This window comes from Mauremys reevesii, linkage group 1 (assembly GCF_016161935.1).
Source record: "Mauremys reevesii isolate NIE-2019 linkage group 1, ASM1616193v1, whole genome shotgun sequence".
In the NCBI taxonomy this organism is placed as follows: Eukaryota; Metazoa; Chordata; order Testudines; family Geoemydidae; genus Mauremys; species Mauremys reevesii.
The window spans coordinates 135,540,745-135,567,865 of NC_052623.1; the positions used below are offsets into that span (position 1 = coordinate 135,540,745).

At 41.1% G+C, this 27,121-nt stretch overlaps 1 protein-coding gene across 5 annotated transcripts in view; it reads left to right on the forward strand.

Moving 5' to 3' along the window:
* Positions 1-23,986, forward strand: part of CLCN4 (chloride voltage-gated channel 4) — a 61,604-nt gene extending 37,618 nt beyond the window's left edge. For 4 of the 5 annotated variants that reach the window (XM_039520880.1, XM_039520882.1, XM_039520881.1 and 1 more), the window contains exons 5-12: positions 640-762; positions 3,206-3,412; positions 3,506-3,586; positions 4,181-4,726; positions 7,613-7,799; positions 13,040-13,438; positions 21,545-21,761; positions 23,496-23,986. In XM_039520880.1, the coding sequence (XP_039376814.1) occupies positions 640-762; positions 3,206-3,412; positions 3,506-3,586; positions 4,181-4,726; positions 7,613-7,799; positions 13,040-13,438; positions 21,545-21,761; positions 23,496-23,586 (1,851 nt within the window). In that variant the 3' untranslated portion in view covers positions 23,587-23,986. Of the gene's footprint in view, positions 1-639; positions 763-3,205; positions 3,413-3,505; positions 3,587-4,180; positions 4,727-7,612; positions 7,800-13,039; positions 13,439-15,927; positions 16,016-21,544; positions 21,762-23,495 lie in introns of those variants that run through there. The other variant, XM_039520884.1, reaches the window with a different exon arrangement.
* Positions 23,987-27,121: the final 3,135 nt, after the last annotated feature.

The window sequence follows — 27,121 nt, forward strand, 5'->3', positions numbered from 1 at the left end:
ATAATTTAAGGTATCAGAGTTAGTATGGAGAGCCTCTTCATAATCTAAACCCTCAGAACTGGATTGATCACTTCTCATCCTATGTCCCTGCCCTATCATTACAATTAGCCAGGGTGGTTCTGGTCTTGGCCCTTTTATTAAAATTAATGGAGAAGTGTTGCTAAATCCCCGGCTTTGAAAATCTCAGGCAGTGTCCCCAGAGAGGCCAACCACTGTCTCTCGTTGGCTGACTTTAAAGTACATTGCAAATCCCTCCTTTGGGGTATTTTTTTCTGGCTGTAACTGGGTTTGCCCTGGTGCTAGATTTGTTTGCTGTTATTTGGGCTGTGTATATGTGCTTACCTTTTCTTTCAACTGTTTAAGTGTTTAGTTTGGTATTTCGTACAGTGCGTGAGAACCTTACAAAAGACACCATATAGATTGATTTAAATAAACTAAGATGCTGCATCTATATATCTTTGTGGAGCACAAAAAATTGCAAATGTTCACATTTACTGAGGCAAAAGCAGCTTCAAACATACTACTAGTGTTGCAGTAATTGAACAGAACCTGCTTCACCCCACTCCTAATCCTAATAGAAACATAAGGTTATTTCATTGCATTTGTCTAACAGTTATTTTTTTGCTGTTATTTTTCCAGAGTGCAAGTGCTTACATTCTAAACTATTTTCTGTACATTATGTGGGCTCTATCTTTTGCTTTCCTGGCAGTCTCCCTGGTCAGGGTGTTTGCTCCTTATGCCTGTGGTTCTGGGATTCCAGAGGTGAGTTTCTTCCAGATGGATGCAAATTTAAAAACTGAAAAATCATTTCATGTTCCAGACCTGTGCTATCAGATAGCTATGCCTTTGGTATATGAACAAGCAGAAGCAAGGCATTTTAATATTTTTTTTCACTGGACCTGTCTCTATATTATGCCTTTTGCCTAAGCTGTGTTCATGTTACCCGTCTAAATTCTTCATCTTAGACTCCACTCAAAGGCATACACAATAGCTACTATTTTGGCCAACAACCCCAGGACTGAACTGGACACTCCCAGAGCTAAAAGCATGAACTGCTACAACTTGAGGTAAAGATCCAAGACTCTCTAGCTGGGCTGTAACAATTCATATCTTCTGTGGAGTGGACACAGAGGCAGGCCATAGTGCATACTCATCAGTGGGTTACACATAAATATTTGCCTGGAAGGCCAGCAGATACAATTACATATTCCAATTATAAGGGAGAAGATAAAAGTTAAGGCCAAGATTTAAGCGGGGGATTGGGGAGGGCGGGGAAGGGAAGGGAGGAAGATTCAAGACCAAGCTTTCCAACATAACTAGTGATTTTGAGCTCCTCAATTTTTGGGGGCCCACCATTTGGAATTCCTTTAAAGGATCTGATTTTCTGAAAATCAGGTGTGTCAAGCTGGGTGCCCAGCATTCAGGCAACCAAAGTCACCAGTCACTTGAAAAAATGGTCCTAAATCCATATTTGGGTTCTTAAATTAGTGACCTTGAAATCAAGGAGAGCTACAGGTAACTCAATACTTTAATAAAACATGTCAGATGCTTATTTTTAAAAAGTGCTAAATAACAGCTGGGTATTATTGTTTAAGAGCCTCCATATGGATTTTGGAGTCTAAATTTAAGCTTCAGTCTTTGAAAGTCTTATCCTTCTTCTTTAGATTTAATTCAATGTACAGATCTGTTTGCTCCTTTCCTCACCTCTAGGAGAGCAACCCAAGAAATCTAAAACTGATCAATCAAAAATCTGGAACTGGTTGGAAAAAATAATCGCAAAGCCCTCCTGAAATATTGACGTTGTTTCCATTGCTCAGATGTCAATATGAAGCTATTTTAATTTTTTTCAATTTTTGTTGTAACTTTTTAAAAAAATTAATAAAAATATTATCAAACATTTTTCACTTACAGAAAACCTGGATTTTATTAAATGAAAATGTCTACTGGTTTTGATAAAATTTTGGATAAAAATTCTGATAATGAAGTCAGAAAAGTCCAGAGTAAAAAACTGCCACTTTTTGATGAAAAATGTTTCCTTTGCAAAATTTTGCAAAGTTTAAAAATCAACAAACACCAAAGCCAAAAACCTTATTTCGATATTGATTTGAGTGTATTTTAGAAAAATTGCTTAGGGATTGATTTATTGCTTTATATCTTTGGAGAAGAATACAAAGGAAAAAAGGAAGGGGGAGAGTATCAATCTATGTAAACTGGAACTTGGAATGGTGTGTACTTAAATTGACACAGCTTAGTTGGTTCTCGCTTTTAAAATCATGATGGCCTTAACTTGTGCTATAATCTTGTAAAGGATTTTTTATTATTATTTTACGTGTATATTGCTTTAATGCCTACAAGCTAACCTGGTCACATGCTCTAGCAATGTAGGCACTGTACAAACATATAGTAAATCATAGTTCCTTCCCTCTCACAGGGCTACAAGGCACACTAAAACTGCTATTGCTTGAACACACTCAGTCAATTCCTTTTACACTGCAGTCAGTGAAGGAACTCCCATCAGAAACTATGCTGCTTCAAATGCCAGCCCCATGACCTAGTCCCACTGGCCTGGATTGCTGGAACAGGATGTAGAAAAATAAAAATCATTCCTAAGAATGGTGGCAAGTAATGTGTATATATTAGAGTTACCTTCAATTTAGACATGGTTTAGAGGTAAATTCCAAATCAGATATTTGCCTGTTGACTTTGTCTATTTAAATATGGCAAGATTTGATCCATATTTTTAAAAAAAGTTAAGAGAAACTTGTTAAAACCAAGATCTCTGCAAGATTCAGTTTCATGGCACTGTAATATTTTTTTGTGATGGGATTTTTAGAAATAACAAAACATTTTCTGTTTATGGAATCTGCCCCCTATTATAATTATTTTGTGTTTTTGGTGACACTAATTTGCATCTGACTTATGGCCTGATCCTGCAAGCCAATCCACATGGGCAGCGTCCTGTTGACTTCACAGAGGCAGGGGTCCACCCACAATAACTAGCTTGTAAAATTGTTGTCATGTTTACCCACTACTCATGTTAACCACTAGTATGATATCACTGTAGAAAAGTTGTCTTAATCTTTTACTCTGTGCATCATTGGCTTCTTTCAAGCAATGATTTGTCTACTATAGCTCTTAAGTCATTTTTTGGAAAATTGAAGTTTCAGAAGTTTTAGTTCTTCAACCTATTCTTCCTGCCTTCCAGATAAAAACCATCCTGAGTGGTTTCATTATTAGGGGCTACCTGGGGAAGTGGACGCTCTTAATCAAAACAGTCACCTTGGTTCTGGTGGTGTCTTCAGGCCTCAGCCTCGGCAAAGAAGGTCCTTTAGTGCATGTGGCTTGTTGCTGTGGTAACTTCTTCAGCAGCCTCTTCTCAAAGTACAGCAAGAATGAAGGAAAGAGGAGAGAGGTGAGCTTGAACTCAGATTGTCATTTCTTTCCCCTTAAATATAGTCAACAACTCAAAGGGCTCATGCCGTGTATGCAAATCTTTGTGTTGCAGGTGCTTTCAGCTGCAGCTGCTGCAGGAGTCTCTGTTGCTTTTGGTGCTCCAATTGGTGGTGTACTTTTTAGCCTGGAAGAGGTAAGATATATATGATGTATGTTTGCAGAATTAATTTGCATCAGTAAAAATACTTTCCCTTGATTCCTTCCTTAAGAATCCTTTTTATTTTCCCAATATTGTTATACCATATATAAGCATATATAATCTGTAATTGTTGCCAATAAGAAGTAACCCTGTAGATTAGCATAATGTTGGCGGAAGAGGAGTAATAGTCTCCTGGAGATAACCAAAGGCATGGTTGTGCTGTGTGTGTTCAGCATTTGACTCTATACGAAAATGTGTATGCCTTGAGCATTCTAACAAAAGATTACAGAAACTTGTTACCACATGTCTAGAGATCATAACTCCAGTGTGTCCGTTTAAAACATTGCTGTTCAACAGCTTGCTTTATGATTCATCTTACGTTCATTTTCCATTGTTCGCAATTTCCTCCTCAAGCCTGAAAATGCCTTTCCTTACAGATGTGTGACCACGTGCTGGTCGCAGACACACCTATGTATGTAAAGTCATACTAACCGCAGTAGGGCCTGTGGTGCAACAGAAAAGAGAGTAACTAAATCAAACACCTTAATTCCCGCTCGGTTAAGCATTCACTGTCTCTGTTTGTTTTAGGTTAGTTATTATTTCCCCCTGAAAACCCTCTGGAGGTCATTTTTTGCTGCTCTTGTGGCTGCCTTTACTCTGAGGTCCATCAATCCATTTGGAAACAGCCGACTGGTTCTTTTTTATGTGGAGTACCACACCCCCTGGTATATGGCTGAACTTTTCCCATTCATTCTGCTTGGGGTCTTTGGAGGTCTGTGGGGGACGCTCTTTATCCGTTGCAACATTGCATGGTGCAGGAGGCGCAAAACAACCAGGCTTGGGAAGTATCCGGTCCTAGAGGTCATTGTGGTAACTGCTATCACTGCCATCATCGCCTATCCTAATCCATACACCCGGAGGAGCACCAGTGAGCTGATCTCCGAGCTTTTCAATGACTGTGGCGCTCTGGAGTCCTCACAACTCTGTGACTATATTAATGACCCAAACATGACCAGGCCTGTAGATGACATCCCTGACAGACCTGCTGGCTTCGGAGTCTACACTGCAATGTGGCAGCTGGCCCTGGCTCTGGTTTTTAAAATTATCATCACAATATTTACTTTTGGCATGAAGGTAAGTTAAGGGTGTGTAAAGTTCACTGCTGCAATCCATATTGCGTGTTGAAGCTAGACTTTTGCATGACAAGACCTGGTTAATATTAGAGCTTAGAGTGTCATGTTCAGGTTACATACATCTGGCATAATACCGGGGATGAGTATGAGAACGTACAAAATTCTGAAGCACAAGGCATTAGAAAAGTAAGGCTTAATTAGGATTCTGCTTTGATGGCAACAGATTCATCTAAAGATTCAGAAATTAGCAAGAGTTCCACAGATACTCATGGTGTCGGGTGAATTGTAAGATGCTATGACATAACCATCTCATGTCTTTCATTCAGCGTTTGTATTTCATTGTAATATACAGAATAACTCAGTTTAGCTGTAGCATGCTATCTATTTTTGTATGACTCGCTTCCCCTGCTTCTCATCAAATTGCATTGGATACAAAAAAGACAGTATTGGAATGAGCACCCTTGTTGTATCTTCTAGGTTTCTTTGATTTTTCTTGGTTTTAAAAAAAAGATACTGTAGTTGAGCATTTAAATTCACTTTTGCTAGTAAGTCAATTCAGCATGATTCCCACTTCAACTGAAATCCAGCTCCCTTGGAAATATGGAGTATTTTATGTTGTTGAATTCTTGTCTTAATATAGTGCAGTGTAGCCAAGTTGCACTGATTGTGGGAGCTATAAGTTTGAATTTACTGACTATTTTTTACATTTAAAAGCTCACGAGATTATGCAAATATGCACATTTTAAAGTAAAAGCTCAGCTGTAATATTCCATCAATGCGGGTTTTATTGATTTGTTTTATTTTTTTCCCTCATTGTGTTTGTCAAGTTTTGCTTTCTAGAAAGAAAGGGGAGATAGAGTTCTGTACATCACACCAAATGGCTAAAAGAAAAAAGGTGCTGTTTAAAGGTGAACCTAGAGCAATCAAGGGTTATTTTTGTTTAAAACCCCCCCACTCCAAACAAACGGGGTTTTGTGGTCCAGATTCCACTTTATCCAAGCCCAAACTACACAAAGTGGGCAAAGGCAAGTTGTAGCTATATGGTTGGTGATGGGGCCCATTTCTAAACATACGTGTCTCTGTACAAACTAATAGCTCGCATTCACATAATTACATTGATGATTTTATTCCAAAAAGCGAAACTATTGAAATAAACCCAACAGTGTGATTATTTTGCTAACCTAACCAACTGCTATTTTCTCAATGTCTAATTTAGGACCTGTCCATAGCAGAATGAATCAAGTTCTGCTGAGCCACCCACTTTAATATGGTATCAGTGCCATATGCTAAGCTAAAACCATTAAAGTCTATCTTGCAAAATAAGTTTGAACTGAGGATCCATAGCCTAAAAGGCCTAGTATTTTTTCCATGTGATGCTCAAACCTGGGGTTCTCCTTATGGTACTACTCTTACTAGGTTTAACTCATTTAGTTTGTTTTATAAGGTTTCACTCTGTAGTTGACTTTGAAAATAATAATAGGATAATCTAAGTGAAGAAACATGGGTTTTCTTACACTGGGAATATTGTTAATAATAAAAAGCCATTTAATGATTAAAATATTATTAACATTATCTCTCAATTTTAGTAGATTTCCTGAGTTGTAGGAACAAACAGAGTCCAAGTTAAGTGTTCTTAGACTCCTGTGGATTTAATATAACTTGATAGAACTGGAGGAGGATTTGAAATAGGATGGTGACGTCTTTCACTGTTGAAGTCTCAAGTTCAGATGTGGTTGAGGTTGATACTGGCACAAAGTTATCATTATGGCTGTTCAGTAGCTAAAAGTTCTCAGTACAGTTCTTTAGTGGACAGATGCCCACACAGTAAAAACCACCAGCATCAATTGGCAGTGTCAGCAGAGAACCAAAGGAGAGAACAGGCAAAGAGGCTTAACACTCTCTAGAGAAGGTTATACCTGAACAGGAATGAGAATACTGGGGAAACTAGCACTGCTGCTACCAGTGCCAAACCTTTCCTTTGGGCAGAGAGAGGATTTCAGCCTCCAGGCTTTAGCACTTTTCTCCAGCTCTAATTTCATTTTCAGAATTAAACAATTTTAAAAATCCTGCAGAATTTATAATTGGCTGCCAAACAATTTCTTCCCCACCAATAAATCTCTCACCTACCTGAAAGACATGCTCGATATTTTACAGAAAAGTGACTTAGCCAACCTAGAGCGATTTGTTCTCTCATTTCTTCTTTTCTGTAGTATTGCTTAGTGGCTTGTGACTGGACTGTACCTCAGACAGCAAGGCAATGATTCATAATGCTTCCTGGAAGATGTGTAGCAAATTCAGATGAAGAAACGAGCTACCTCATTTCATCTATGAGCATCAGATTCCTCATTTCAATTTGTATGCTGTTTGACATTTAATTTGAAATCCAATCTAAATTACACTGATATTTAATAAAGTAAATAAAGGTGAACAGCAGTAATAAAGTTTTAAAGTATCCCATATGCTAGAGGTTAATTTCTAGATGCTATTTACAGTTAAGCCTATACTTTTCGAACTTATGAGACACACAAAAACTACGCCTTCAGAAAAGGAGAAATTAAAACTATGCAATGTGCAAATTTTGAATTCAAAAAAGAAGATTGCTCATACCAATACTGAGAAATAAAGTTGGTGTGAATTCAGGAACTAGGGTTAGGTCAAATAGATAAGCATGTATTTAAATTATATATTACTTTTTAAGTACCTGTATAATTCCAGTCATTGCAGAGGACCATCTCAGACCAGGGAGAAGATCCATTAAGATTTCCGGAGAGTTGTGGGGTCTGGCACTGGCTCCGATAAGGGATGTTGGTATTCTATTACTATATGTATTACATGCATAGCTGAGACCTTTTGGTCAAAACTATCACTTATCTGTATTTCATTTGAGATCCCTTCAGGCCTCTTTATTCCCAGCATGGCTGTGGGAGCCATGGCTGGTAGAATGGTTGGAATTGGAGTAGAGCAGCTGGCCTACCATCATCATGACTGGATCATCTTCAGGAACTGGTGTAGACCAGGAGCGGATTGTGTCACGCCAGGACTTTATGCTATGGTGGGAGCTGCAGCATGTCTAGGTACAGTAAGTGGCGGTCTTTAATTTGTGTGTGTGTGTGTGTGAGTGCTACAAGATGTTTTCCAGATGTACTGTGGGTTTTTTAAATTGTTAAGAGAATGTCATGCTCATGGAAGCATGCAATTTTGCCACTCTGACAATCCTGGAAACAAATTATACAATCAGGCACAGCACAGGCAGTAGCACTGAACTCTTCCTTACATTGCGCCATCAGTGTACTTTAAACGTGGTCTAGAGGAGAGGGGGTAGTTAGTTGTCTCTGCCCAGTTACACTTAGTCCTCTCTATTGAATCTGCCAAAAAAGATGTCAATTGCAAACAATATGGGGGTGAGTGGGGAGAGAGTTGTAAAAAGAACATGAGTTTTCTTTTTTATAAAGAGCAGGAAAACTCTCCCAAGAGGCTTGCTCATTTGTGATGGCTGTGATTTCCACTGTAATTACCCACTGATTTAAAATATTCCACTATTGAGCCAAGGAAAGCCATCTTTGGTCACTACAAATTTTGCCCAAATTGAAATAATTGATCTGGAAGTGAAAGGTCTGTATCCCATTACCAATCACACAGGCTATATTCAGTCTTTCATCCCTGATTATAGGTTCAAAGCCTGGTTCCTTTGAATTCAGTATGAATTTTGCTATTAACTTCAATTGGACTGCCATTCAGTCCTAAATACTAATTGTTAAAGCAAGGCCAGTGATATAAACTAAATCTCATACATCAAATGCCAAGTTGTACATAGAAAGGAAATGTGAAAACATCAATTCCAAGCATGTTATTTCTTCTTTCATTTTTTACTTGACCTGTATCTTACATAATTTCCACTGCTGCTTGGTATTTGGACTATGCAAGTAATGGACATATATCACAGGCCTTGTCTACAACTAAACTTTCTTGTGTCGATGAATCTTGTACAAGCAAAAGAGTGCTTTTGCCAATATAGCTCATACAAGCACTCCGAACAAAATAAACTGTTCTGGCAAAAGGACTCCTGTGCCAGTATAACTGCGTCTAGCACTCAGGCTTTTGCTGGCCTGGATATGTCAGTTAGGGTATGATTTTTCACACCCCATGTTCATAGCTATGCCAGCAAATTTTAAGTGTAGACCAGGCCTTAGTTTAATTCAGTAGGCTTCCAATGAAAGCTGCGTCCAGAGGAGCACTGGCAGATAAGTAGGATCATTTGTGACACCAGACATGGTAGGAACCTAATGTCAGAAATAGTAAACCAGCATCACTTGTTCTTTTTTATTCTTTTCTTTAGCATTCCAAAACAGAATTTATCAGTGTAGATGTTTTGCTTTTATATTAAAGAAAAGTTCTTTACTGTGCACCCATTAGCAGGCAATTATATTCTGTTTTTACAGCCACAAACATCTATGTAATAATTGCAGCAAAGAATCCTGTGGCACCTTATAGACTAACAGACGTTTTGCAGCATGAGCTTTCGTGGGTGAATACCCACTTCTTCGGATGCAAGTAGTGGAAATTTCCAGGGGCAGGTTTATATATGCAAGCAAGAAGCAAGCTAGAGATAACGAGGTTAGTTCAATCAGGGAGGATGAGGCCCTGTTCTAGCAGTTGAGTGAAAACCAAGAGAGGAGAAACTGGTTCTGTAGTTGGCAAGCCATTCACAGTCTTTGTTTAATCCTGAGCTGATGGTGTCAAATTTGCAGATGAACTGGAGCTCAGCAGTTTCTCTTTGAAGTCTGGTCCTGAAGTTTTTTTGCTGCAGGATGGCCTCCTTAAGATCTGCTATTGTGTGGCCAGGGAGGTTGAAGTGTTCTCCTACAGGTTTTTGTATATTGCCATTCCTAATATCTGATTTGTGTCCATTTATCCTTTTCCTTAGAGACTGTCCAGTTTGGCCGATGTACATAGCAGAGGGGCATTGCTGGCATATGATGGCATATATAACATTGGTGGACGTGCAGGTGAATGAACCAGTGATGGTGTGGCTGATCTGGTTAGGTCCTGTGATGGTGTCGCTGGTGTAGATATGCGGGCAGAGTTGGCATCGAGGTTTGTTGCATGGGTTGGTTCCTGAGCTAGAGTTACTATGGTGTGGTGTGTAGTTGTTGGTGAGAATATGCTTCAGGTTGGCAGGTTGTCTGTGGGCGAGGACTGGCCTGCCACCCAAGGCCTGTGAAAGTGTGGGATCATTGTCCAGGATGGGTTGTAGATCCCTGATGATGCGCTGGAGGGGTTTTAGCTGGGGACTGTATGTGATGGCCAGTGGAGTCCTGTTGGTTTCTTTCTTGGGTTTGTCTTGCAGTAGGAGGCTTCTGGGTACACGTCTGGCTCTGTTGATCTGTTTCCTTATTTCCTCGTGCGGGTACTGTAGTTTTGAGAATACTTGGTGGAGATTTTGTAGGTGTTGGTCTCTGTCTGTGGAGTTAGAGCAGATGTGATTGTACCTCAGTGCTTGGCTGTAGACAATGGATCTTGTGGTGTGCCCGGGATGGAAGCTGGAGGCATGAAGGTAGGCATAGCGGTCGGTAGGTTTTCGGTATAGGGTGGTGTTAATGTGACCATCAATTATTTGCACTGTAGTGTCTAGGAAGTGGACCTCCCGTGTAGATTGGTCCAGGCTGAGGTTGATGGTGGGGTGGAAGCTGTTGAAATCATGGTGGAATTTTTCCAGAGTCTCCTTCCCATGGGTCCAGATGATGAAGATGTCATCAATGTAACGTAGGTAGAGAAGGGGCGTGAGTGGACGGGAGCTGAGGAAGCGTTGTTCCAGGTCAGTCATAAAAATATTGGCATATTGTGGGGCCATGTGGGTGCCCATAGCGGTGCCACTGATCTGGAGATGTATATTGTCATCAAATTTGAAATAGTTGTGTGTGAGGTTAAAGGCACAGAGCTCAGCAACCAGTTGTGCTGTGGCATCATCAGGGATACTGTTTCTGACAGCTTGTATTCCATCAGCGTGTGGGATGTTTGTGTAGAGAGCCTCTACATCCATGGTGGCCAGGATGGTGTTTTCTGGAAGGTCACCAATGCATTGTAGTTTCCTCAGGAAATCAGTGGTGTCACGGAGATAGCTGGGAGTGCTGGTGGCATAGGGTCTGAGTAGAGAGTCCACATATCCAGACAGTCCTTCAGTGAGAGTTCCAATGCCTGAGATGATGGGGCGTCCAGGATTTCCAGGTTTGTGGATTTTGGGCAGTAGATAGAATAGCCCTGGTCGGGGCTCTAAGGGTATGTTGATTTGTTCCGGTGTTGGTGTAGGGAGTGTCCTGAGTAGATGGTGCAGTTTCTTAGTGTATTCCTCAGTGGGATCTGAGGGAAGTGGCCTGTAGAATTTGGTGTTGGAGAGTTGTCTGGCGGCCTCCTTTTGGTAGTCAGACCTGTTCATGATGACAACAGCACCTCCTTTATCAGCCTCTTTGATTATAATGTCAGGATGGTTTCTGAGGCTGTGGATGGCATTGCATTCTGCACGACTTAGGTTATGAGGCAAGCGATGTTGTTTTTCCACAATTTCTGCCTGTGCACGTCGGCGGAAGCATTCAATGTATAGGTCCAGACTGTCATTTCGACCCTCAGGAGGAGTCCATGTGGAGTTCTTCTTTTTGTGCTGTTGGTGGGAGGGTAACTGTGTATCAGTGCGCTGTTCAGTGTTGTCCTGAAAGTATTCTTTGAGTCGGAGACGGCGAAAGTAGGCTTCCAGATCGCCGCAGAACTGTATCATGTTGGTGGGGGTGGCAGGGCAGAAAGAGAGTCCCCGAGATAGGACAGACATTTCTTCTGGGCTGAGTGTGTGGTTGGATAGATTGACGATATTGCTGAGTTTGTTAGGGGTACCACGGTTGTGGCCCCATGTAGCAGGTAGGAGTTTCGACAGCTTACAGTCCTTTTTCCTTTGTAGAGAGGTGAAGTGAGTAATGTAGATCTCCTGTCTTATGTTAGTGAAGTCCGTTTGTATGGAAGTTTGGTTATTGATGAGAGTCTCCAGGTTGGAGAGCTCTTTTTTGATGTTTTCCTGTTTGCTGTATAGGATGCTGATCAGGTGGTTCCTCAGTTTCTTTGATAGAGTATGGCATAATCTCTCACTGTGGTCTGTGTAGTATGTAGATAGCAGTGGATTTTTTACCTTTAGTCCATTAGGTATGATGTCCATCCGTTTACATTTGGAAAGGAAGATGATCTCCGTCTGTATTTGTGCAAGTTTCTTCATGAGGTTGATGGATTTCCACGCCATACGGCTAAATGCAGTGCCTTGCATGGTGTCAAGTATCAGAGGGGTAGCCGTGTTAGTCTGGTTCTGTAGAAGCAGCAAAGAATCCTGTGGCACCTGATACTATGTAATAATTGTAACTGCATAGCATTACCCATGCCATTATATAAAAAACAACTTTTAATAACCTATTTTCCTATCTCTCCAATCTAAAAAATGGCACTGTATTTGGAGATCTAAGAATATCAAATTATCACAATGATCTTTCTGATATTACCTGGAGAAACATATACAATTGTTATACTGTGATTGTATGATCCTTTATATACTGTAATGTAAACTGCAGCAGTAAACAGATTAATTATAAAATGACACAAAGAAACTACAGTGGAAAATGTTGATGCTAGAACTGATTTATATTCAGAGGCTCATCACAACCAAGCTACAAAAACACATTTCATGGAAGCTGCTTACATTATGATAAGCAATTTACAGAGGTTGATCGAGGAGCGTGCTATGTTTAATACAGTTCCCTTGATGCTTCTTTTTCTTTGAGTGTAATCCTTAATCAAATATGTTTTCAAATTCAACTTTCAATAGAATCAATTGTATATAAATGAAGAAGTCAATAATGAAATTAAACATGTCTGCACTTTAGCACTGATTTTCCCAGAAATACGGGCCTAGTAGTTTAGATTGACCCCAATCCAGTTTTGGTATGCACGTATCAAGTACAGTTCAGACATGTGTGTGCTTTGCTGTTGTGCCAGATTATTGAATTAAGGTAATCTCCAAGCACGCAGGTACCAGAGTCCGTAATTATGTGCTTTTCACATGCTAATAAATTTGGATTGAGCACGTCACTGTAACCTTTTCTGTTCAAAATTACAGCAGATGAAATGGAAACCTGTACTTTCAGTGAACGAGACACAGTGCGGGGGTTGAATAATTTCATGCCTTTATGAATATAAGATACTAGAAAGCCAGAAGAGTTGATACATTTATAGATTTTTGTTGTTTTTTTTTAGGGGGGAACCTGAATGATCTTTTTCTTGGCAGGTGGAGTTACCAGAATGACTGTCTCCCTGGTGGTTATTATGTTTGAGTTAACCGGAGGCTTGGAGTATATTGTACCTCTAATGGCTGCAGCTGTGACCAGCAAGTGGGTAGCAGATGCCTTTGGGAAAGAAGGGATCTATGAGGCACACATCCACTTGAATGGTTACCCATTTCTGGATGCTAAGGATGAGTTCACACACCGAACACTAGCAACAGATGTCATGAGGCCTAGGCGTGGTGAGCCTCCACTCTCCGTTCTGACACAGGATAGTATGACAGTGGAAGATGTGGAGACGTTAATCAAAGAGACCGATTACAATGGCTTTCCGGTGGTGGTTTCCAAAGACTCGGAGCGTCTCATTGGTTTTGCACAGAGACGGGAACTGATTCTTGCAATAAGTGAGTAAAGAGTACAATATAGATTTTAATGGGAATGTAAAGGGCATTAGTGATACTGTGAAGCATGTACAAATAGGTAAGTAAGAACAAAACTGAATGTTTACTCCAAAGGATGTGGAAGTCTGTTTCTACCCTTCTTTATAAGAACCATGCCAAGCAACCTCCCCACTACAACATACCTTCGGCAACCTCTGGGGTTTAATTCCACACTCAATTATGCTGAGATAAACCTGAAGTAACTCTGTTGAAGCCGTTGGAGTTAAACCAGTTTCAAATTGGTGAAAGTCAAATCAGACCATGGTCAGTAGCATCTCTAGCCTCCAACCAAACCTCTTGTCACTCTCAGCAGTAAAAGTCCAAAGATATCTATGAACCCCAGCCACTACATAAAAACATGCAAAGTGCTGGTGCCACACTGTGTTAGTTTCTGTTATCACATCATAGTTATTCTAATTTGCAAGCATTTAAATCTTGCAGATCTTGGTGACCTGAAAGATCAGTGGTATGATTTTCAGATGAGTGGAGGAGGGGAAGCTCCTGAGTTCTTTGGAAAATAAAATCTATAAGTAGAAAATAACAGCCGTTTTGGTGACAGCCTTTCCTGCTGACAGGGACTTTTTCACAAAGAAAAAATTGCTCTGTAAACCATGTACTCTTTACATTTTAAGCTGCTCTACTTAAAAGGATACTACCTAAAGTATCTCTTTACAAAGGGAAGATTTGTAATACCTACTTTCTCAGAGCCTTGCCTCTCAATTTGTCCCTTTGTGGATCTACCCCTAAGTAAAATTAGACCTAAAAACTAAATTACTTGTTCCCATCAGGTGTCCGTCTATAATTTGATTTCCCATCTCCCTTCCTCCAAAACTGATGATTGGTGTCATATTATATATGTTAAGCACAAGGGATGGAAAAACTCTTTGTGCCTACTTTGGAATCCACTTCATCATTGTAGGTTTAACAGAGTGCCATAGACTCAAAAGTTAATGGATTCATGTTCTGCATAGGGAGTGAGTGATAAGGAGCAGATGAGAGAAGAATTCTAGAGCCCAGTTTCTAGCTATAATACATATTGAAGCCTTCCCTTAAGCTACAAGTACGTTTGTTTTTAACTGCATGACTGAGAGGTGGGTGGTTTAAATGGCTTGTGAATAGGATTGCCAACTAATCACACAAAACCAAACAAGCCTGCCCTGCTCCTTCCCTGAGGCCCCACCCTTCCCCTGCCCATTCTCCAAGGCCCCGCCACATCTCGCTATATCCCCCTTCCTCTGTCGCTCACTCTCCACCCCACAACTCACTTTCACCAGGCTTGGGGAGGGGGGTGAGAACTATGGCTAGGGGTGTGGGCTCTGGGGTGGGGCTGGGGATGAGGGGTTTGGGGTGCGGGAGAGGGCTCCGGGCTGGGGCAGGGGGCTAGGCTGTGGGGGGAAGGGATGGGCTCTGGGCCGGGGATGCAGGCTCTGTGTGGGGCCAGAAATGAGAGGTTGGGGTGCAGGAGGAGACTCCAGGCTGGAGCCCAGGGGTTCGGAGTGTGGGAGGGGGTTCAGACTCTGGCTGGGAGTGCAGGCTCTAGGGTAGGGCTGGGGATGAAGGGTTCGGGGTGAAGGAGGGGGCTTCAGGCTAGGGAAGGGAGTTGGGATGTGTGGGGGGGTGAAGGCTCTGTCTGAGGGTGTGGGCTCTGGGATGAGGCCAGGGATGAGGGTCTTGGGTGCAGGAGAGGGCTCTGGGATGGGGCAGGGAGTTGGGGTATGAAGGGGAGTGAGGGCTCTGGGGTGGAGCCGGGGATGAAGGGTTTGGGGTGCAGGAGAGAGCTCCGGGCTGGGGCAGGGGGTTGGGATGTGGGAGGTACAGGGTCCCAGCGGCACTTAACACGGCTCCCAGGAAGTGGCTGCATGGTCCCTGCAGTCCCTTGGCGCATGGGTGGTCAGGGAGGCTCTAAGAGCTGTGGAGTTGGCACTGGGGGTGGGGACAGCACGCAGAGGCTCCCTGCCGCCCATGCACCTAGGTGTTGCAAAGATCTAGCGGCCACTTCTGGGAGCAGCGCAGAGCTAGGACAGACAGGGAGCCCGCGTTAGCCCCGGGCCCCCGCTGTGCCACTGACTGGACTTTTAACAGCTCGGCCAGTGGTGCCAATCAGAGCCGCCAGGGTCTCTTTTCTACTGGGCATTCCAGTTGAAAACCAGATGCCTGGCAACCCTATTTGTTAATTCAGACTAGTTTTGCAATTATCAAAAATAGGGAAGTGCATACACCTCAAACTACAAGGCACCTGGCTCATCTAACTGTAAAAGACAACCAAGTAGTTCAAGGGAATTTACTTTTTTGAATAGCATCAACTCAATAGCCCCCTCCCTACCCTCCTCAAAATCACAAGGAAGGAATCCTCAAAGTAATAACTTCAATACAAGACAATTGTTAAGTCATTTACAGGATAATTAAGCCAACAATTGTGACAGTGTCCCTTTAAATCTTTGTTTTACTTCCAGGCTGTCACTTCCTCTGGCAGATACAAAAGATACACATATGGCAGGATCAGAAGGGCAAAATAAACCAGTGTTTGAGAGTTGACAAAAGGTATAAAGACCAAGAATTGGTACTTTTTATAAAATGTACGGAGTTTGCAGTTTTATATCATTTTCTTTCTAACTAGTTTTAAGGTGCTGCCCATCCCCAACTCCCTAAATTCCCTTGTGAGAACTTGAAAATACAAATTAGATACATTGGGCCTGACCCTTGTCTGTCTTGTACCATATGTTGTCATGCAGTGAGTGTGCAGCGAGTTGTCAGGCTGGATTTCAGGCCCACTGCACTAATGTCACACCAATGTCAGTGATCAGCAAAGCTGCAAACAGGAAAGGATCAGGCCTGTTAATTTAAATGTAGAGAGATCAGACACCATCTGAAATGGGTATAAAAAGCTGAGAATTATACTTTTTGATGATGATGCTAATCGGCAACAAGGCGGGTTTGTTCGCAGGGAGGCACATGGATGTGTGATCCTGTCTCTAAGCTTTTTATTATTAGGGCAGAGTTAATTAAAAATTAAAGCTGGTCCACATTTTTCAACTGAAATATTTTCCTCTCAGAAAATGGTTTATGTGAAATCCAAATTTTCCACAGGAAAAAAATGTGTGGTTTCTGGGGAGCTCTAATTAAAATCTCTTCTAATAAGCCTGAGGCAGAGTCAAGAATTAAAAATCAAAGAACATTTCTTCATAGATAAGCTCTCCTAAAACATCCAGGACCTGTTGGTGATCCATGACTGCTTCCCGCCATTTCTGCGGAGAGGGGGCTGCAGTGGGGAGTAACAGCAACTGTTTGGAAACCATATGACTGATTCTGATCTCATGTTACTCCAGTTTTGCAATAAACAGTCTCGCTGGTTAATTTTCATGGTACATGGTGATTCTGCATGATTTAATGTGTGTCTTTTATAAATCAAAATCCTGATTTAAATTTTCTAGCTCAAAAAGATTCTATTCTATTCACGCCCTGCACCATGCTATAGGAAAGCCTTCCGGGGGGCATGAAGGGCTATAACTAGCATCATGTGTGTCTTTTCTCCTTATTTATCTCTTCCTCCTGACAGGGAAAAAATTGCATGTTTTCTGACATTTTTTATTAATTTTATTTTATTTTTCCATATTTTATGTATATACGCTGTGCCATGTCTGTCTATTAGTGAAGGCAAGGCTGAAGAATTGCACCTTGCACTTGGAAGGGAAGGTGGTGAGGTTTGTGGTGGTGATTCACGTTCTGGAGCTACAGACAGATTGGGGGGGTTTTTTGTTTGTTTTTTTTAAGTAAGCTGGGCCCATGAGCACTTTGAGGGTAAGACTAGAGATCATGAACACAAACCAGTATTCAATGGGAATTTAGTGTAGTGAGCAGAGGACTGGTTGGATGAGTTCATGGTGGCCCATGGTACTGAAGGGATGTGTTGCTGTGTTCTATACTGAGGACTTATGGTTATATGCAGGGAGTATTGCATTGCTGAAATCCATTTGGAAGTAACAAAAGTACATATTACTGAGGCCAGGTCTTCAGCCAGCAGTATTGGATGGAGTCTTCTAGCCAGCTGTAGAAGACAATTGTGAATACTACTATGTGACAGCTTAATGTCAGTGAGGAGTCCAAGAGCACTCCTAAACTACAGACTGGCTTAACCAATTGTGGGTGTGTTTTGTCAACCACAGGAGACTTCACTGGGGCTGCAAACTCCGTTGCCAACCAACATAACCTCCGTCTTCCTCAGATGTAACTTCAACCAGATGTTCTTTGTCCATGAACTGATCTCAGCCATGTACTGAGCTAACTTAATGACAGTATGAAGGATAGATAGAGCTGTATGTCATCTGCATACTGTTGGTATTTGAGCGTGTGATGTCTTACTAATTCTGCTAGGCTGCATGGGAATAAGGCTGGGGAGAGAACTGAGCCTCCAAGTGAGAATTCTGATGGCAGAGGAAGGCCTACAAGCAAACAGAGCCATCCACAATCAATTGTCCTGGTTGATGGGAGCCATCAAGATTCCAAACCACCATTAATGGCCCACACTTTGCATAACTACAATAGGACCTCAGAGTTATATTTTATATTTCTAGTTTCAGATGCAAGAGTAATACATTTATACAAATAGGATGACCACACTCAGTAGATTATAAGCTTTGTAATGATACCTTACAAGAGACGATTTGCATGAAGTATATTCCAGTTACATTATATTCACACTCATTAGCATATTTTCATAAAATCATATAGATTGCAACGTCACAGATGCATTTCTCCAGAGTAACTAGACCCTGAAGAAATAGTGCTTCTCTTCTGGTAGCAAAAGATAGAGAGGCAAATGGAGGTCTGTCTAGCTGAGGAGACAAATGTACACTTTTAATAAAAAATGGTGTAATCACATTGATTTTGCATTACCTGTGACTAGCCATGACTAGCCAATAAGTTTTTAAACCATTCTTGTGGACCAGGGCAAACAATGTGAATGCCATATTAGTTCAAACAAGATAACTAACATGCCCTTATATAAATCCATGGTACGCCCACATCTTGAATACTGTGTACAGATGTGGTCTCCTCACCTCAAAAAAGATATTCTAGCACTAGAAAAGGTTCAGAAAAGGGCAACTAAAATGATTAGGGGTTTGGAGAGGGTCCTATATGAGGAAAGATTAAAGAGGCTAGGACTCTTCAGCTTAGAAAAGAGGAGACTAAGGGGGGATATGATAGAGGTATATATAAAATCATGAGTGATGTTGAGAAAGTGGATAAGGAAAAGTTATTTACTTGTTCCCATAACACAAGAACTAGGGGTCACCAAATGAAATTAATAGGCAGCAGGTTTAAAACAAATAAAAGGAAGCTCTTCTTCACGCAGCGCACAGTCAACTTGTGGAACTCCTTACCTGAGGAGGTTGTGAAGGCTAGGACTATAACAGTGTTTAAAAGAGAACTGGATAAATTCATGGTGGTTAAGTCCATAAATGGCTATTAGCCAGGATGGGTAAGGAATGGTGTCCCTAGCCTCTGTTTGTCAGAGGATGGAGATGGATGGCGGGAGAGAGATCACTTGATCATTGCCTGTTAGGTTCACTCCCTCTGGGGCAGCTGGCATTGGCCACTGTCAGTAGACAGATACTGGGCTAGATGGACCTTGGGTCTGACTCGGTACGGCCGCTCTTATGTTCTTATGTTGGCCAACTCTATGCACTTTTCCACTACAGAGAAATCCTCAGTATGGGATCTAAGAGCTACTTAGGTTAGAGAAGCTGGGATTTGAAGCTCATATGGGTAACTTGGATCCGAGAGGCCATTTCCATATCTGCAGAGACTAATTCACCTTTAATTCTGACAGGAGCTGTCTTCTGTGGATTACTCTGGTTCAGTGGAGTCAGCAAATATAGTCACCCTTCTTTTGGGGCTGCTTTGCTCCTTGGACTAAGTTTTGCACACTCACTGACTGAAATATATCTGTGCAATTACTATATTTTATCACATCTATAACTTCCCAACCCGTTTATACCCTATGTATAAATTTCACCCTATTTATGGTACTACTGAATTTAGACCAATGTTAATGTATCATTTGCAAAAGCATTGTCTCTAGAGACACACATTTTACTTCCAGGAGTAAAATAATGGCATGGGCTTACCAGTGTTGTCCAGTGTCATTGTCATTTGGGGGGGAGTAGAACTTTTGGAAAAATAGTTACCAAACTGTCATTGTCCGTTGCTTCCTGTGTAGATAAAGGAGTGAAAATAACTAGCTGATTTATTCATGGTTCTTTATGTGAGGAACATTTCTTGACCTGGATCAGACTAAATGAGCCACCTTCAGCTAGATGATGTAAACTCATAGTTTAATATATCAGCGACCTATGCAGGCACATTCACTTTTGAAAGTCAGATGTATAAATCAAGACAAGAAAAGACAAGATTAGTATCATTCCTGTAAATTGCAGGGGTATGTGTAATATATGGGGTGAGAAGGTTGAAAGTCACATGACAGTAATATTAGGTGTGAAGTGGAGCTGTTCTGATTCCAGTGATATTACAACAAAATGATCTTTAAGAGAAAAATAATGCAGCAGGAATGTGTTGGAAATCATTACTATCTGCACATTACAAGTCACAGAGCAGGTTTCTGCACTTTGATTGATGGAAATGAGCTCCAAGAATATATATATTTTCACTGACTGTCTCCAATTTCCTATGCCTCTCAGGAACAGAAGCAACCTGAATCAATCAAAAAGGAAAATGGTTAGAATCAGCTATGATTTCTTGAAAAAAAAAAAGATGTGTTTATATTAGGGAGAAGGGAGGTGTCTCTATCATCATTCTTGAGATTTCACTTCATCTGTTGTTAGCACCAAACACTGCAGAGTACAAACGAACAGCTGGTGAAGAGAAAAGTGCAAAGAAAACCAGCCATTTCCACTTGAACAATAACTGTAAAGCAAATGGTTAGGGGTAGATGTTAAGTGACAGGCTTGTAATAATAGTCATAAAAGCCAGGAGTAAACTTCACTTCACAGCTTGATCAAGGTGCCAGTGAGAGGTTTTGATTTGGAACATGGGCAAATGTGCACAGTTGAGAACATGGAGGTGATCAAAGGGCTGGTCTACACTAAGGGGAAAAATCGATATAAGATACGCAACTTCAGCTACGTGAATAACGTAGCTGAAGTCGAAGTATCTTATATCGATAACTTACCCATCCTCACGGTGCGGGATCGATGTCCAGGGCTCTCCATATCGACGCCGCCACCGCCGTTCGGGGCGGTGGAGTTCCGGAATCGATAGAAGCGCGTTCGGGGATCGATATATCGCGTCTAGATGAGACGCGATATATCGATCCCTGAAAAATCGATCGCTACCCGCCGATATGGCGGGTAGTGTAGACGTAGCCAAATTCATTTAGCTCAGCACTTTCCCCTCACTATTGCTCCTTTTCCTTAAATACAACCACGGCTCCTTCCAACATGAAGCCTAGGTAAACAAGTTTTATATGAGGAAGTATCCAGAGGTCCAGGAGACAGAATCTGCCCCCCAACCTGTGGGCAAGGCATGGGGTGGTTCAGCAATCCTGGAATAATGGCTGCGTCTCTTACACACACCCTGAATGGGATCAGTGTACAGACCGAGTAACCATGCCCACAGACTGCCCCTCTATGGTGGTGTAGAAGTCACAATGTCCAAATCCGGGTGCACGTGTACAGCAGAAGATCCACATTTCCATCATCTTGGGAGGTCTTCCATACCTTGACACCCTGGGTGAATTTCATACAGTGACTGCATTGTGTTACCTGCTAACACCAATAGTATAAATCATTTGAATTTAAGGAGAATGATGACAATGAACATCCCAACACAAGAAGTAGTAAAGATATGCTAAGCAAGATAAAAGGGACAGGAACTGTTTTTATATTTGATTTGGGATAGGATTCTTTGAATTACTGTGGTGACCCTGTGAAATGCGAGTGATTTGCTCTGTAATCCCATGTTCTGATATTAAAAGCAAATGTAACCGTTCAGTTCCAAGTAGGGATGTACATGAGTTTGGTCTGCCATGTGCCTGATCTCTTTGTCCTCCAGAGAACGCAAGACAGCTTCAGGATGGGGTGGTGAGCAATTCTATCATGTATTTCACTGAAGATCCACCAGAGCTCCCAGCCAACAGCCCTCACCCATTGAAGCTACGGCGCATTCTCAATTTGAGCCCTTTCACAGTAACTGACCACACGCCAATGGAGACTGTGGTAGACATCTTTCGGAAACTTGGACTCAGACAATGTCTTGTCACACGCAGTGGGTAGGTATATATAGATGAACCAACAAGATTAAGTACTTAAAGGGAAGGAAAGTGCCACACCAGCTTTGCTGTAGCTGTAATAAATATAGCACTTTTGCTATTCAAAGGCATTTCTAAGCAGTAACTAACTCTCAACAGCCTATAAAGTCAGCTGGGTAAGTATTATTATTTTCTCTAAAACTAAGGTAGACAGGTCAAGTGGCTGCCCAAGGCAACAGAAAAAAATCAGTGGCAGAGCTAGAATTAGAAGCAAAGATGTACTGGCTGCCATTGAGCTCACGCTCAGACCATGTTCCCTTCTCTGTAGTGTATTGTAATTTAGGTGCCATATCTAAGATAAAGGACAGTAAAATACAGACACTATCAGGCTGATGTCCCAATATATTTTGTTTTTAAGCAAGTGCAAATGCAGAGTTGGCAAAGTATCACTGTGTGCAAAGGGTTTGATTGTCCCTAGTCTTCCAGCCAGGCTGAAGTGCTCATGAAAAGCATGATGTGGATGACAACTGAGGAAAATAAATCTGCTCAGTTTTGTCTGACAGCAAGGGAAAGTGAGTTAAAACTTCATGAGTGACAGATGACAAAAAATGGTCAGGAACAGAAACTGAATGAAAAGTGTGAAACAACAGTTTTGTCTGCACTGGGGAAATTTTCCTAACAGCTCAAACTGGTTTAAAAACCTTTTGGAGAGACAGTCTAGCCTGGGCTTTAGTGGCCCAATTCCTGATAAATTTGGATGCCTAAAGTTTTGGCACCTAAATAAAACCTACTTGCTTTCCACAGGTGCTGAGTATCCACAGTCATTTTCAGTTCTGGGTGCTCAACAACTGTGGAAATAAGGCCTCTGATTTGGAATATGGATTTAGGTGCCTACTATTAGGGACTCGGGCTTGGAACCTTTTGGTTTTGGTTTCTACCTCTAGCAGTTCTTGAAGCATCAACCACAAATATTATTTTACAACTGAATTGAAAGGCAACTGGTGCTAAGAATGATGGGGTTCCAAAGTCCAGTATCTAACTATTTTCAAGAGTTGGAAAGGAATGCTTTGTAGCATCGGGAGGTATTCTGGCCCCTGACGAGTTGTGAGATATTGGATATTAAAAACGTCTCACAACCAGCACTTGCATTGCTAGTTATAGCTTAATAAGGGGCAGATTCCAAAACTCTCACTCCTGTTGGATGGTCACTTCTTGTTTAGTTCCATTAAAGTCAGTGGGAGTAAGGCACTATGTCGTGAAAATAAGGGCATCAGAATTTTTAAAAAGAACACACAAGCTGAAATTCACTCTTGTGCTGAATGCCAGGACAAGTCATAGGCCCCCCACTTAGCCCCTGATTAGATGGGTTAAGTGGTTTTGTGTTGCCTAGATCTTGTGCAGGTGGCCCTCTGCTCAAGAGTGAATTTTATTCTGATAGAATTTTATTATTTTCTCAAACAAAATGGTGTTGCATTAATTACAGTTCTCACTTGAACACCGAGTGGAATAAATTCTCCACAAAAGGAGGTAAAGAGAACCAGAGCACTTCATTTTTATAATGGACATGGTTTTTATTGTCTTCGTGGTTATCATTAGGTGAGAATAGTTTTTTGTTTTGCTTTGTTTTTAATCATTATTTTGGAAACTGAGATCCACAGCTGCACATGGGAGCTCTCATAAAAGGACCCTACAGCAGAACAGAAAAAATAGATGAGATATAAGATGATTCATCTTTCCTTTTTTCTTCTCTTCTAGAAGGCTGCTGGGCATCATAACTAAAAAGGATGTGTTAAGACATATGGCTCAAATGGCAAACCAGGACCCTGAATCTATCATGTTTAACTAGACTGGTAACAGAAGAATGGAAGAAATAACCTTGAAGGAATCTCTCCTAGATCAACACAAAGGCTGCATACAGTATTTTGTTTTGTTTAAAGAGAAAAATAGAGTGTATGAGGAGTGGCCCAGAACTAAGCTATAACAGAGAGGACTGGATGCAGGATGAGACTTATTTAATCAGGTAGTCAGGTTAGACGCTCTCTATAGCTGCAAACATCAGGCTATATTTCTTCAATGAGTTTCCTAATAGCTCTGCTGGTATGTGTGATATGGTTTGAAGTGGTACAGGTTTAAGTGATATGGTTTGAAGACAAGGAGCCAGGAGTACTGGAGAACACACCAACGTTCACACTAACTTATTAGACAGATGCGAAGACTAGCAGATATTTATAAATAAGTTAGTAACAGCTGTAAACCTTTGTGTTCTAAACTAGAGAACCAAGCATGTATGATTCATGTTGATTTATTTGTTACTGGTGTCATGGTTATTTATTTGCTACTGAATTATACTAAAATATTTTCATGGAAAAAACCCATCTTATTTATGGAGAAGTTTGTCATCTTCATTTATTTTGGTAAAAGTTCATTGAGACTGGAGTGGAACTCAAGCTGTGGAATACACTTCTGTTCACTTTAAACTGCCTCTCCTTTGTTTCCTGCTTTAAGCCATTCAGTTTTACTCAGTTGAGCAGTTTTCTCAATCAGCTCTCCTCTGTTATTTTTAAAATGCAGAGATTGATTTGTAAGGATTCATTATTTCTCTATGCAAAAATTGGCAAATTGATACTGTAATATTTAGTATGATGTAGTTTGCTATGACTATGGAAAAAGTGTAAAAAGCTCACGGGGGAGATTTTCAAAGGCACAAAGGACAATTAGGTGCCCAACTCTCACTGAAAGTCAATGGGAGTTAGGCACCAATCTCCCTCCATGTAAATAGAAGAAACAGACAAATGAAGCTCTGCAGTGATTTCTGCCCTGCTCCAGTTTATTCCTTGTTCCTCCACTGGCAATTGTTTGCACTTGCTAAGAAATCGCTTAAATTAATATAGTGTAACACTGACAGACCCCAGTCAGTGGCAGGCAGGATTGAGCCTGGGACCTCTAGAGCTTAATGCATGAGTCAAAAGTCACCTGGGCCTTAGCTAAGGCTGTAGAGCAGACTCATGAATCTCTCTGTAAGTGGTCTTGGTGTCATTAGATGGGACAGAGCACCACACCCAGGAGGTGTGTGGGTTACATACTTCCCCTAGCTGAGGAAGCATGTTCCGAGCTTCAGAGACTTCCCAGCTGAAATCCCAGACAAGTCCCCACTTGTAACACCAACAGACCTTGGTCTCCAGCAGGCAGGATTGAACCTGGGATCTCCAGAGATAAATGCATGAGCCTCTAGTGCATGAGCTAAAAGCCACATGGCTAATAGCTAAGACTGTGGCAGACTCATTAATCTCTAAGTGGTCTCGGTGCCACAATCTGAGACAGAGCACCACACCCGGGAGGTGTGTGGGTTACAATAGCATGGCTGAAATATTTATTTTCTAGCAGAGCTACTCACTTTTTAATCTGCTTGTACCATGTACAGGATTCATGCTGCAGCCCTCCATAGTACCAAGCTTGGACAGGGGTGCAAGAAAGCAATTGTTGTTGTTACCTTGTGTCACTTATGTCCCCAGAATGTGAAGTTTAAAAGGAAACAACTCCAAGTATGTTGGGGTAACCTGGTCCTAAAGCCTTCCTATTCTGGTGCTCTGTGGGATGCGGAATGTAGGTATTTTGTGTTGTAGTAGACTGCAATAGTCTGAATGCAGAAGGCCAAATACTGTCATCAGTTACACCATCTATCTCTGGAAGAGAGGAGGCTATATTTAGAGTCACATTGGAATTTCAGAGTCCATGGCTATAAAATATGCCTTATGTAATGCCCATAGTACAAGCCCTTTATGGTATCAGTGTTTTATGTCCATACAGTATTCCTAAAAGGCATAAGAAGAGCCATACTGGGACAGACCAAAGGTCCATCTAGCCCAGTATCCTGTCTTCTCACAGTGGCCAATTTCAGGTGCCCCTGAGGGAATGAACAGAACAGGTAATCATCAAGTGATCCATTCCCTGTCGCCCATTCCCAGCTTCTGGTAAACAGAGGCTAGGGACACCATCCCTACCCATCCTGGCTAATATCCATTGATGAACCTGTCCTCTATTAACTTATCTAGTTCTTTTTTGAACCCCGTTATAGTATGTGCCTTCCCAACATCCTCTGGCAAGGAGTTCCACAGACTGACTGTGCGTTGTGTGAAAAAATACTTCCTTTTGTTTGTTTTAAACCTGCTGCTTATTAATTTCATTTGGTGACCCCTAGTTCTTGTGTTACGAGAAGGAGTAAATAACACTTCCTTATTTACTTTCTCCACACCACTCATGATTTTATAGACTTCAATCATATCTCCTGTGAGTTGTCGCTTTTCCAAGCTGAAAAGTCCCAGTCTCCTTAATCTCTCCTCATACGGAAGCCGTTCCATACCCCTAATCATTTTTGTTGCCCTTTTCTGAATATTTTCCAATTTCAATATATCTTTTTTGAGATGGGGCGACCACATCTGCACACAGTATTCAAGATGTGGGCGTACCCTGGATTTATATAGAGGCAATATGATATTTTCTGTCTTATTATCTATCCCATTCTTAATGATTCCCAACATTCTGTTTATTTTTTGACTGCCACTGCACATTGAGTGGATGTTTTCAGAGAACTATTCACAATGACTCCAAAATCTCTGTCTTGATTGGTAACAGCTAATTTAGACCCCCATCATTTTATATGTATAGTTGGGATTATGTTTTCCAATGTGCATTACTTTGCATTTGTCAACATTGATCTCAGAAGTTACTGGACAAACCCTGAAGTATAGATCTCAGCCTTAATTATTTAATTAATTCTGCAGAACCTAAAAGGTTTCACAGAACTTGGTTAATTTAAGAGAGAGAACGTTACTGTAGTATATAACTCAATGTATGCAACTACAGTTCAATACTTGCTTTCAAGCTATTGGACTGAGGCTGATGTCAAACCAAATGGGTGAATAAAACCTTTGCTGATGAATGATGCAAGTTCAATATTACACATTTGTTATGCAGGGACTGTGTTGAGTTAGACTCAGCTTCTGACATGTATTTGAAGTGTTCTGCACCAGGAGGCCTTCTGTTAAAGAACAGGACAAAGCTAACATGCACCCATCCCTTATTTGAGTGTCACTGTAATAGTAACTGCTAATTTTTTTTGTTTTGGTAAAGCAGAAAACAAGACCATTCAAGCATTGTAGAAGATCCCATTCCGTGTTGGAATGAGTGCATACTAATGAGTATTGTTTTACTTTGTTTTTTAATTATAAAAAGCAGTCTATATGTTGCACCTTATTAAAAAGTAATGTTGGAGTCTCTTTTTAAATAAAACAAACTTACAGTTCTAGCCACAAAGATGAACATGTTGTTAAGTAAGCGAAAAAGCATTTATATCATGCGTACCAGTATGATTTTAGATTTCA